Source organism: Lactuca virosa, chromosome 5, assembly GCF_052849685.1.
Source record: "Lactuca virosa cultivar CGN04683 chromosome 5, Lactuca_virosa_CGN04683_v6, whole genome shotgun sequence".
Classification (NCBI taxonomy): domain Eukaryota; kingdom Viridiplantae; phylum Streptophyta; class Magnoliopsida; order Asterales; family Asteraceae; genus Lactuca; species Lactuca virosa.
The window spans coordinates 67,546,914-67,559,667 of NC_136430.1; the positions used below are offsets into that span (position 1 = coordinate 67,546,914).

At 30.3% G+C, this 12,754-nt stretch overlaps 2 protein-coding genes and 1 pseudogene across 2 annotated transcripts; 1 reads left to right on the forward strand and 2 right to left on the reverse strand.

Annotated features, from left to right (window-relative positions):
- Nucleotides 1-1,897: 1,897 nt before the first annotated feature.
- LOC145111146 (uncharacterized protein At5g01610-like) lies at nucleotides 1,898-3,742 on the reverse strand. The gene is made up of 3 exons (XM_079047442.1): nucleotides 3,514-3,742; nucleotides 2,529-2,583; nucleotides 1,898-2,448 (listed from the first exon to the last, which is right to left on the reverse strand). The coding sequence occupies exons 1-3, from the start codon at nucleotides 3,613-3,615 to the stop codon at nucleotides 2,069-2,071; spliced, it is 537 nt and encodes a 178-aa protein (XP_078903568.1). The 5' UTR covers nucleotides 3,616-3,742; the 3' UTR covers nucleotides 1,898-2,068.
- A 976-nt stretch (nucleotides 3,743-4,718) lies between these two features.
- On the reverse strand, nucleotides 4,719-6,829 carry LOC145112345 (pentatricopeptide repeat-containing protein At4g22760 pseudogene; annotated as a pseudogene).
- Nucleotides 6,830-8,590: 1,761 nt separating this feature from the next.
- On the forward strand, nucleotides 8,591-10,813 carry LOC145111352 (protein FAR1-RELATED SEQUENCE 4-like). The gene is made up of 4 exons (XM_079047637.1): nucleotides 8,591-8,763; nucleotides 8,848-9,106; nucleotides 9,487-9,760; nucleotides 10,209-10,813. The coding sequence occupies exons 1-4, from the start codon at nucleotides 8,591-8,593 to the stop codon at nucleotides 10,811-10,813; spliced, it is 1,311 nt and encodes a 436-aa protein (XP_078903763.1).
- Nucleotides 10,814-12,754: the final 1,941 nt, after the last annotated feature.

Sequence of the window (12,754 nt, forward strand, 5' to 3'; positions counted from 1 at the left end):
CTAACTATTCATGTCATAACGCTAATTGAAAATCATACATTTTTCGATAAATTAAAAAAGCTAAAAATAATAATAATAAGGGCTTGTTTATGACAGTTACAAATTGTGAAAGTTAGTGCAAGAAATTTAAATGAAAATATCAAAGAAAAGGAAAAATAATAGTATCAACAACAACATATTGAATCAACTAATTGCTTTGAATATGTCATCATCATTGGTATTAACAAAAGAAATATTTTTTACTGTGTTTTCTTGAATTGGTTTAATCGTTATTAAATTTAAAAAATCGATGTTTTTTCAAGAAGTATTCATTTTTGGAAAAGATGAATATTATTAACAACCTTGCGACTAGCGAGGAACTAGTCGGGTGCAACAAAAAGAAGAAAACAAAGTAATAATTCTTTTTCAAGAAATGTTTACTTCTAAAAGTAACGAGATTGATTTTTTTTTGGAACCGATCAATATATTAATAATAAAAATAAAACAGAAGTCTAAACCCCAGTAGTAAGGAGCTAGAAATGGGAAATGAAACAAAAAAAAGATAAAATGAAAAATAAGAGAAAACAAAAAAGGAAAACCAAATATTACATGCCAATAAAAGGGCAATGAGATCAGACTGTCCAGTATAAATCTTCTTTGTTACTCCTGTTTTTAACCCACAGGAACACCAACGATTTGATGATGTCTACAGTTTTAGTGGGTGATAACCGAATCTTTTTAAAGATTTTGTTGTTCCTTGCTTTCCAAATACACCATAATGTGAGCAAATTTTTAGTAATAGCTTCCTCCGTTTTGGACATGTTTTCCATTTTGCTACATAATCGAGTACATTAATAACCGATTGAAAATCTTCCATGGGAACGTTGCACCACTTAAAAACCCATTCCACGACCTTTTAGCAAAATCGCATTAACTAAAACATGATCGGTACATTCATCCTCTTTATTGCATGCAAGACAAGTTAAAGATGGTGCAAAAGTAATGAGATCGATACTAATTTAAAACATAAACTTTCAGTTTAGTCATGAAAAAACCAATATTGAACTACATTAAGATCCACTTGGGTTTGGAAAAATGCACGCCATATCAGCATATCTATTTGATTCGTAATTTTTTTTGAAACGACAAATAATTAAATATCTCTTCTGCCCAGGACCTCCTAGTTAATTGTTAGATTAGAAACCTCCATGTTAACCAAATGGGCTAGCCCCAACTTAATTCGTAATTAGTTTCCATTTTTCACATAGTGGTATGCAAAACTTTACCAACGAGTCGTTTCTTTAACTAATATGTTTCCTTTTTGCATAGTGGTTTACAATAGTTAGTGGGTGTTTGACATAACTTTTTAAAATAATTTATTAGCTTTTTAGTTTTTCAAAAAGCTAAAAAGCTAAAAAAAATGTTTATATATTTGAAAAACACTTTTTAAAACAACTTATTAGATAGGAAAAAGTAAAATTTTCAAAAAATTCTAGCTTTTTAGACTTTTAACTATTTTACTCTTAAAAAACTTTTCTTGTTTAAACACTTTTTAAAATCAGTTTTTCCTAAGCTAACAAGCATTTTTCTTAAAAAACACTTTTATACTAAAAAAGTTAACCCCCTTAATACCTTATCACCATTGTTATTCCTTGCAAGTTGCAACTATAACCGCTTTTTTAAGAAATTTTTTATTTTTTACATTAAAAATAAACTACCTCAAAGATGATATAAAATATAATAACTATTTCATTATTTTTTATTTCATCCAACCAAATATAATAACTATTTTACTATTATTTTTTTCATCCAACAAAACAAACCTTAACTTTTATACCACGGAGTATACAAAAACTCATTTTTCCAGGACATGCAAACACTCTCTAAAATCAAGATTTTAATTTTCTTTGGAAAACGATTAACAAATTTGACACACTAACATCATTAAACAAACTTGACACACAACATAAAACATGTTAAGATCCATTGATAGTTTGATACCAATGAACAATGTGATTGATACACATCAAATATTAACATCACAAGAACAAAAAAATAATTATTTTCGTGAAATGTGAATGGTGGACCTTCAAAATTCATCAACTCTAATCGCATCACGGGGCGTCTCATAAGCATCTCTAGACCGTGATTTCTTCACACCAGCTGTGAACCACACTTTATCAGACCTATAATTCTCCACAACCACACTCGATACTTTCACCCAAACAACCACCTTTGTCTTCATTCCTTCAATCACAGTCAACTTTCCCCTTGACACAAGCCCTTTCACTCGAGTCGCGTACCTTATCACAGACTGATCCTTGAAGGTAACCTCACAAGGAGAGGGTAAATGCACCACGAGTTTTAGCTTTGCCTCATCAAACTCATAACATGTTATGTTTTGTGGGAATAATCCAGGAGGGAGGTTGTATTCTCTAAGGAAATCTGGCAATGGTTTCGAAGACTTGCCTATGAAGAAATATCAATTATTTTTATACGACAATGATACGTATAGTATATACGTGCACAAATTACAAAGAGTTTAATACCTTTTAGTTTGTCGAATACCCATTTCGCCTTCTTTTCCACTGTGTTTGAGAGCGTCTGCAAACATGAATGCAGATCATTTCAAGACTCTGTAAAGAATTTGACAATTCAAAATGTTTTTTTTTTCTTAAATGTATTGTTGATTATGCAATATGAATAATTCATATATAAATTACATTCCACAAAAACAAAGTAACCAATTTCATTGGAGCTTCCATAATAAATTATAGTTCCAATTATTAAGAATCTTTTCTCCATAAGTGTCATAATTGAGATAGACTTATTACTTTAAAATTTAAATTCAAATGTAAAGACATATTTCCTATCTCTTCTTTTAGGGGTTGGCTAAAAAGACACCCCATATTGCAATATGGACACCCTAATTAATTTTTTAAATATTTTTATTGGATGAAATTTCATTGTTATTGCAATATGGACACCTTAATTAATTTTTTAAATATTTTTATTGGATGAAATTTCATTGTTTTCCGAAAAAGCTGATTATAAGCAGTTAATTATTGGTTGACTTTTTAAAAAGTGGTCGGGTGTCCAAGGGTGTCTTATTAGCAACACCCCTTCTTTTATCTCGGGGAAACAAAGAATATTTTTTCTTTGTTAGATAGGGATCCTACATTATTCCCAAACCCAATTAAATATATACTCAATTTCATTGGAGATCTCTAACCCTTATCAAGATCAAGATAATTCCTCAATTTATCTCCTCATTTGATTAATCGACAATGATTTGTGAAGAGCAACAAAAACCTACACGTAAGAACAAGAACAATGCAGATCCTACATTGCGATTGCACATAACGAACAAACCAATAAAAATCAAATTGAATTAGTAATCAATTTACTGACGTTTCTATCCAAACCCAGATCAAAATTAAGCAACTTGAATCAATTGAATATTACGTATAACAAACAAACCAAGATCAAAATCAACCTAGAATTACTGATAAGCTATCGGGTGTGGGTAAATACCGAAAGATCTTGCGAAATGTTGGAGATCTCTTCTTTGGCCTTTTTAGAAACCCAAAAGCTACCAGCTTTAATGCTGCCAACTTTAATCAAAGCTTTCTCCATTCTTCTTTCCCTCTATCTCTCCAATCGATCAATCGGCAACACTCAAATCTTGGAAGAAAAGAGTAGAGATTTCACAGAAATCTCCCTCACACTAAATCCACTTTTTTTGCACCGATTCTTGGCAGTTCCAGAGCTTTATCAAAGCGTAACTTTCCCCCAGAGCTAAAATGTTTCTTTTCAAACAAATATAGAGTATTTAATGCATAATGTACAAGTTATTAAAGCATAACTTTCCTGGATTTGGTAAAAATGCTTTGCTAAAAGGAATTACCACTTATGCGGCTCTTCTTATTTCACTTTCCAAGATGTTTTTTCATCATTGATCCTTCAGCTTTGGGTTTTTTCTAATTTTGGTCCCTTGCTTTCTATTAAAACGAAACCACAGCATATTCAATTTTTAGGTTCTCCCTGGTATGTTCTCTTTCTTGAATGCAGTTTAAAAGGAAGATAAGTGACGAAAAAAATATTTTAATGTTTTTCTCAATCTAGACTTGACTTGTGAAATGCCCATTTACATGACTTTTGAAAGGAAATTAGGATGTTTAAATTATTATTTTTTTGTCAAAATCTAAAAAACAACACAATTTATGTAATAGAAAATATAACCGAGTTTAGTCCTTGGTAAAGAGTGTAATGATACGATCTTGCCTTGCTCTTGCTTTGAATAACCGAGGCATATCATTTAACGAATCCGAATTGAATAGAGGCTTGAGCTTTAATCAAAAAAGATTAAAAAATTGAACGTAAATAGACCTTTCTAAGTTGCTTATAATTCAAATTCAAAGTCAAAGTCATCCAATATTATTTGGTTACATTATGTAAAAATATAGAAAGAAACTTAAAATCAGACAATTTGTTTTCTCTTTATATTCATCAATTATTTTACAAATTAAGTGTATGTGATGAAAATTCCCAATCTATAATCATCAATTATTTTACAAACTTAAGTGTACTCAATAAAAATTTCTAATATTAGAGGGGGGTAAAGTGAAAAATCAAGATATAGTTGAAGTGATAAATAAGCAATAAGCCACTCCAAAGGCCATCCAAGTTACGACCCTTTTAAGTGACATCCTACCAACGAAATTGACCGTTTAGCTCCATTAAGAAACATGACTATTTCTATTAAATTGATCGGCTAACCTATTGACAAAGTAAAAGGTTCGTGTTTTAGTACATTAAGCCAGACTTGTTGGCTTAACCTATTAAGCAATTATGTCCAGATTAAGTTAAAAATAAACAACTAGGTATAGTTATCATTGTCCGGATCAATCACTTAACCTATTAAACCCATTAAGTCAAAAAGAAATAACCCCTTAATTTATTCTTGTAGATGATTCATCCAGCTACTCCCTGGTACCTTAATCGAACCCTTTTCATGTACACGTTTTCTCAATCTCTTAGCATCCTCCCACCTCCCAACACCCGCATAAATATTAGCAAGAAGCGAACCATACCCACTACTATCACTTTCCAACTCAAAGCAATGTTTTGCTGCAATTTCCCCCAACTCAACATTATCATGCATACTACACCCAAGAAGCAACGCACCCCAAACCCCAGAATGTGGCTCCATTTGCATTCCCTTAATCAAGTTGTGAGCTTCCTCTAGCCTTCCTACTCTGCCTAAAATTTCAACCATGAGGCTGTAATGGTCAGGTGTAGGCACAAGTCCATACCTTTTCATGGAATTGAAGCATTTGTAACTTTCTTCAACCTTACCAATATGACTTAATGCGGTTAGTATTCCTGAAAATGTAACCAAATTTGGACGGATTTTGGACTCCATCATTTCATCAAACAGTTGGATGGCAATATGTTCCTTCCCATTGTTTCCACAACCCAAAATCATGGCTGTGTATGAAATGATGTCTTTCTTGTGTAACTCGTGAAACAGTTTTAAGGCTTTATCGATGGAACCATGTTTGGAATATAAGTCGATTAATGATGTACGTAAGTGATCATCCATGGTGATGCTGATTTGTTTCATGTAAATGTCATGTATCCAAGACCCGAAAGTGAAGTCTCCTAGTTGGGAACAAGCGGATATGACAGTAGCTAATGTCATTTTGTCTGGTTGGATGTTTGATTTTAGTTGAAGCATTTTGTCGAATAGCTGGAGTGCTTCTTTTGGTCGACTGTTTTTAGAGTAACAAGTGATCATGGCATTATACAGCAATTGATCTTTTTGAGACATACAATTGAATACTTCACGTGCGGATTTGATATCTCCACATTTTGAGTACCCACCAATCATTGTGATACAAGAAATGGTGTTTCTTTGGGGCATTGAGTTGTAGAAGTTTCGTGCCAAATCTATTTTATCAGACTCCACATAACCACTGAGCATGACATTCCATGAAGTTGGATTTCTCTCAGGCATTTCTTGGAATAAACGTAACGCCTTCTCCATATCTCTTGTTCTTGAATACCCTGAAATCATGGAATTCCAAGAAACAACATCCTTGTTTGGCATTCCAGAAAAGAACTCTTCAGCTATTGATAAATTCCCTGATCTTATATACCCATCTATCATGGAATTCCAAGACACTACATTTCTTTCAGACATTTCATCGAACACCTTCTTTGCAGTCTCCATGTCGTTAACACTTTTATAAAGTCCAAGTAGAGCAGTCTCCACGTAAACATCCCCACAAAACCCATGACTATGGACTTGACCATGAATCATAATCCCGCCATTTCCATTACCAAGCCTTGCACATGCCTTCAAAGCAGATGCTACAGCAAATGTGGAAGGTAAGAGACCTGATCTTTGCAGCTCCACGTATTGAGCAAAGGCTTCTTGAAACCCACCATGGTCGCAGAAATACCGAATAACAGAATTTGAAGAAGCCACATCTGGTTGTTTTGAATGACGAAGAATTAATCGAAGATAATGAGCAATACCTTGATTGTAATCGGATGGAGAGGTTATAAGATGGCGGATTACCAGTCCCTCAAGATGATTAAGGCCATGAACAAGTATTAATCCATGAAGTTGCTTCAATTGTTTGGATGTCAGAAAGCACTTCAACAAGGTGGATAATTTTGGAACCACCTCACCGGCCATTCCATAAAGGGGTTGTTAACTTTGAGATCTCTTTAATGAGCATCCGTATTTTTTGATATCGTCTAAACTGCCAAATCACCGAATATATGAAAGACAATATCGATGAATGTACATTTAACGATGTTGATGATGAAATAAAATCTTGATGCTCGAAATCTGCAAAACGTGATTTAAACGTTAACAAATATGTATTTAACAGGTAGGCTAAAAAGAAATCCAAATTTATAATTTAGACATCTATATAGTTTTTATATAGTTTTTAAAGTATTTTTATTCGTTTAAATTATATTGTTTTCTGAAAAAGATGATTGTAAATAGTTAATTATAGGTTGATTTTTAATAAAAGTGTTTATAAGATGTTTAAGGGGTGTCTTAATAGCAGCATCCATGTTAAATTAGTCACAGTATTATAATAGCAGCATCCATGTTAAATTAGTCACAGTATTATAAGCACGTATTATATATATATATATAGGTAAAGGTTCAAAAGAGAACCAAAAAAGATTAAGAACCTAAGAACCTTTTATTTATAAGTTATTATTAAATTTTTTATTATTGAACCTTTTAATTAAATATGTTATTGAAATGTTTAAAATGTTTTTTTTGTCAATTTCAAACTTTTCATTATTTTTTTGTAAGGGTATTTTAGTAATTAACAAATGCAAACAAAAGTAAACGTTTAATTAAATGTATTTTTTAATGAGAATGGTCGATGTCTATTTTCTACATAGATTCGTCAAAGATTCTTCAGTGATTCATATTTCGTGATCTTTGCTTTTTATAGAATCGATCGATTCTGTTAATCGATTATCTTAAATTGTTAGATTTTCATATAGATTTAGTTTATATGGAATCATTATCTAAAAGTGATTCTAGTAGATTAGGGTATTTGATCGACAAAATTGAGCAGTGTTCGTCGATAGTTCGATTTGATTTCAGTTGCTTTCAAGGTGAAGTATCATCGTTTTCTCTAGTCCGATTCAATGTGTGTTCAAAGTAATGTTCAAATCGTATCAGGAACAAATCAATTTAATGTTCAATCTTTAGATCAGTTTCAAGCTCAATCTGATGATGATATTGGAATCGAATGTGAATCAACAGCAGGTATCTCGTTTCCTTCTGTTTGGTTATGTAGATGTTTTTACATGTAAATGTATAATATATATGTTAATCTTATTTTCAATTTGTAATTATACTGAGAATTTTCAATTGTTTTGTTCATTTATTTATAGTATGTGTTTGTTAAGCTGATATATGTTTTTATTTTTATTATTAGGTCAACCTATATTTTTTGATTTTTTCTCTCCTGGTGGAACTCGTAAAATATAGATTCCTGAGAATGTTGATGATGTTAAGCCAAAGTTGTATAGCAAATATCTAAGTGTTGATGATGCAATAAATATGTATAAGGCTTATGCTGCTAAAGCTGGTTTTGATGTAAGAAAAAGTTCTACAAAGTTAAACAATAAGTCACGTGTTCTTACTCATCGATCTATGTTGTGCAGTAGAGAGGGATTTCCTCAAAGTGTTTATGTAGACACAACTGATTCTAAAAAAAAAAATAAAGCTCACAGAAATTCTAATATTAAATGGAAAGGATGTCCAGCTTTTGCAAAATTTAGAAGAGTAGGAAATTCAGAAGTTTTTGAGCTATATGAATTTGAAGAAAGGCATAATCATGATTTTGTTACAGAAGATTATAGGCATTTCTTGAAGTCTAACAGACAATTGGACAATCCTGCTCAAGAATTCATTGAGAAGATGGGAAGGGTAAAGATTGGTCCAATGAAAGCATACAGGATAATGCAAGAATTAAGAGGCTCAAACAATGTTGGAGGGACTGTTGTTGACTACAAGAATCAATCTTGAAAAGTGAATTGTTTTATTGAAAAGGATGATGCACAGATGGTAGTTGATAAGTATTTAAATAAAATGATAGAGGATCCAAGCCTTACATTTGAGTTTATATGTGATAAGGGAAAGTTGGTTTCACTTTTTTGGGCTGATGAAGCTGCAAAGGCGAATTATAGAGAATTTGGTGATGTTGTTTCTTTTGATGCTACTTTTCGGACGAACAAGTAATTTTTTTTATATTTTGTTTTCTTATATTATTTTCTTTTGTTGTTTTTATATTTAACTTTTGTTATATATTTATTTTTTAGGTATCGTATGGTATTTGTTCCTTTCACAGGAATTGATAACCATAGAAAGAGTGTTACTTTTGCAGTTGATCTTTTGAGCAGTGAAACTACAGAGTCTTATTTATGGCTCCTTAAAACTTTTTTGAAGACTTTTGGTAAACAGCCTACTGTTTTTCTCACTGATGAAGATGCAGCAATGAAAATTGCAATTGAGATAATATTTCCTGATTCACGTCATCGGTTATGTATGTGGCACATAACCCAAAATTTGCCTTCTAAGGTATGTATTTTTAATTTTTAGACTATTTATTTTGTATATATCATCATTATATATTTTTGTTGTTATATTTTGTTTTTTTAAAATGTTATCTGTTTTTGTTAAGTTGTGAATTTTTATGTTTTTTGTTTATGATTTGAATTTTGTTAAATTATATTATTTTTAGTTCATTTTCATTATGCCAATTATTATATGTTTATTAAGTTGTGAATTTTTTTGTTTATTTTTTTATTTTTAAATATTCACCTTTTAGTATGTTTTTAAGTTGTGAATAATACCATTTTATATAAATTTTATTGTATATGTTATTACTATTTTAATAATTATATCATCTTTTTATAGTTTATTATCTTATATATGTTTTTTATGCATGTGTTCTTTAGGTATCTCCTGAACTTTCTAATGATATGAAATTCAAGAAACGTTTCAATAAGCTGATTTGGAATTCTAGGATAGATGCTTCTGATTTTGATATTAGATGGAAAAGTTTTATTGAAGATTATAAGCTCCAAGAGATTTCATGGTTTTCGAAAATGTTTGATATGAGAGAAAGTTGGATTCCAGCATATTTTAGAGACATGTCATTGTCTGGTTTGATGAGGACCACTTCTAGGTCAGAGAGCATGAATTTTGTATTCAACAAAGTTGCTCACTGGGGTAATTCATTGGTTAAGTTCTTCGCTTCTTTTGATTCAGTTATGGACAGGCAAATACATAATCAATGTTTCTTAGACCATCTTAGCAATATTTTCAAGATTAAAAGTAAAATTTCACTAAAAATTATGGAACATGCTACTGATATGTATACTAATGAAGTTTTCATAAAAGTGAAGAAAGAAATTGAACAATCTGTATTTTCATGTTCGCAACACAGTGTTACAAATGAAGAATTTTATGATAGATTTGTTGTTATGCAACGTAAAGATATTACGGGGTCTACTCCAAAAGTTGTTAATGAAGAAGATTGAGAAAGTGAGTGTGAATTTGTTGTTCCAGAAAAGAATTTTTTTTTCAAGGTAAATTATATATATTTTTTTTAATTTTTGTTTTTCAAATTTTAAGTTGTGAATTATTAATATTTTTGTTTATGTTTATTTTGGACAAGTTGTTAATGACAAAAAGGAATCAAGTTTTGAATGCTCTTGTTCATTGTTCTTTCAGTATGGTATATTGTGCAAAGGTGTAATTCCATCTGAGGTTCTTATGAAGGAATATTCAAGTGATGAGGCCTCATCATCATCATCATTGTTATATTATTCTCTTTCTCGTCAGGTTTTGAGTTTTGTGGAAGAAAGTGTGTCTATTTTGAGTAAAGATGCGGATAAGCTTAAGGAGTTTTTTGAGCTCAGTAAAGAAGCAAAGTTGAAAGTTGATGATGTTTGTTCTGCGTCAAGTTGTTTAGATTCATTGTTGAAAAGAAAAGATATTTCTGAGTTTGTTGAGTCATCCTATGGAGTGAAGAAGCCATTTATTTATGATATTGGAAACCCTTCAGATGACATAAGTAATAAAGGATGTGGTACATGTAAGAGGTTGAAAGGAGCTAGAGAAAAAGCCATTACTGAATCAATTAAACAAAAAAGGTTTTGTTCCATATGCAAACAAAATGTTATTGGTCACAATAGTAAGTCATGTGAGCGTTTGGAAAGACAAGCAAAAGAAAAAGAAATGTGTACAAATGGCAAAAATATGGATGCAGGATCTATTTGAGAGATTTTGAAAATTTTTATCTTTTAGTTTTTACTTAATAATATTAGATATTTATTTTTTAGTTTTCACCAATCAACTGGAACCTTTCCTCATAGTTCTGCATTCCATGATTCACAACTTGTTTTTCTTCTTCTGTTGTCAGCTTTTCAAACTCAAGACTTTCTTCTGTTATCTTGTTGCTATGGATATTGATATCATTCACCAAGATCTTTGTAACATATTTTGATCGAAGCTTTGTTAATTGTGTTTTTTACTGCTTTTGATCTTTTTCAATCTCAGAATCCCAGTTATTTGGCCCTTGTCCCTTGAAAGTTTCCATAAGTCTCATCAACATAACTCCATTGTCGTTCATGTTGTTTTCTGTCCACCACTTCAGTTTAAAAATCACAACTTTCTTCTTTATTAAATCGTCTGTTTTTGGGTGTTTTTTATCAATCAAGTACGATATCATGAAATTGAATTGTATTCAAAAAATTTATCAGTAAGGATAATAAGATATAAAATTCACAGTTTAGGATTTAATAGAAAACATTTGATTTTTTTGCTAAGTTATTAATTAATACTCACCAAATAATATGACAACATTCCATAAGTATGCACAATATCTTTTTGTGGTTTTTTCATTGTCAATCAGATGTACACTACATTTTTGCAAATTAAAACAAATGATGTAGTAGTGCTTTTTGTGTGGTATTGGGAAGAATATATGCATTAATAATATAGTTGAAATTGTTAATACCTTAATATAAATATTTGCATATATAAAATATAATTATAATAAAAAGTAATAAATAGTTTTTTCTTATAATTCCAAATTTTTTAAAATCCTTCAGATGTGGTAGTTCTTCATGGCTTCATTCATTTTTTCTTCAAACTTTTCCAATCTCTTATCATATGTTGTATCCCTATCCAACATTTCATTGCTCTTGGAAAAAATAAAAATGTTATTTTATTAAATTAACATTAGTTATTTTATATCAATATTAAAATTTTATACTTATATTTTAAAATATTTCTTACCACCATTCCTGTTGGGAAGTGGAAGCATAATGGTGTTGTATTTGCTTTACGTTTCTCTTCATCATTCAATAACAACAACCAACATTCGATTACTTTTGGGTGGATCCATTCACTTGGTATTAATGTTTCAAAAAATATCTTTTCTACTTTATGCTCATGTTTTGTTTCAAATATTATTTCCCTGTTTGATTAATATAAAATTATTAAATTTTATTTTATTAAGTTGTGAACATTAAGTTGTGAATACTGATATTAGTGTTTGTTTTTATCAAGAAAAAAATAATAATAGTTAAAAATAATTGTTTTTATTTTAGTTTTGTTCATATTTACATTTTTATTCACAGCTTAATACAATTAAATTTAATTAAGTTTTTAAATATTATTTATATTAAAACCATTCACTTACTTGTGATCCTTTTGTAGTGAGAATATGGATTTTGAAATCCTTGTCTCAACAGCTTCTAACTTTTTTCTCATTTTAACTGTCCGCCTCATGTAAGGTGATTGGTAAGGCTCTATTTTAGTTGTTGTCCTCTTTGATCTTTTATAAACTTTTTCTTTTCCTTTTCCTTGATCATTCTTTTCTTCAAGTATGTTTTTTTCGTTTCCCTTTTCTTCTTTGTTGTTTGTTGTTTTTGTAAGATGTATTGTATAGTAGTCATTTTAATTGAAAATTTAAGTTTGTTTTTAAGTTATATTTTTGTTTTTCATATTACCTTCTCCTTGAGATTTATTGGTAAGAAAATCCTTTTGTTCAGCCTCCATATTTGGTGTGTTTGACATATTTTCTTCAAAGTTTGGATTATCTTATTCTGTTTCTATTGTAGCATTTTCTTCACCTTTTTGTGTTTCTAAGTGATGTTCAAACTCTTTTTCACCTGTCTCATTTTCATTTTCTTTTTCTCTTGTTCTTGATGATTC

Bases quoted from the DNA above. Each gene is read 5' to 3' on its own strand.
- LOC145111146 (XM_079047442.1), bottom strand. From the start codon at position 3,615: ATGGAGAAAGCTTTGATTAAAGTTGGCAGCATTAAAGCTGGTAGCTTT. The intron at 2,584-3,513 runs GTATTTACCCAC...TCATGTTTGCAG, and splicing joins ACATTTCGCAAGATCTTTCG to ACGCTCTCAAACACAGTGGA. The intron at 2,449-2,528 runs GTATTAAACTCT...ATTTCTTCATAG, and splicing joins GGTATTCGACAAACTAAAAG to GCAAGTCTTCGAAACCATTG.
- LOC145111352 (XM_079047637.1), top strand. From the start codon at position 8,591: ATGGTAGTTGATAAGTATTTAAATAAAATGATAGAGGATCCAAGCCTT. The intron at 9,107-9,486 runs GTATGTATTTTT...TGTGTTCTTTAG, and splicing joins CCCAAAATTTGCCTTCTAAG to GTATCTCCTGAACTTTCTAA. The intron at 9,761-10,208 runs GTAATTCATTGG...ATTTTGGACAAG, and splicing joins CAACAAAGTTGCTCACTGGG to TTGTTAATGACAAAAAGGAA.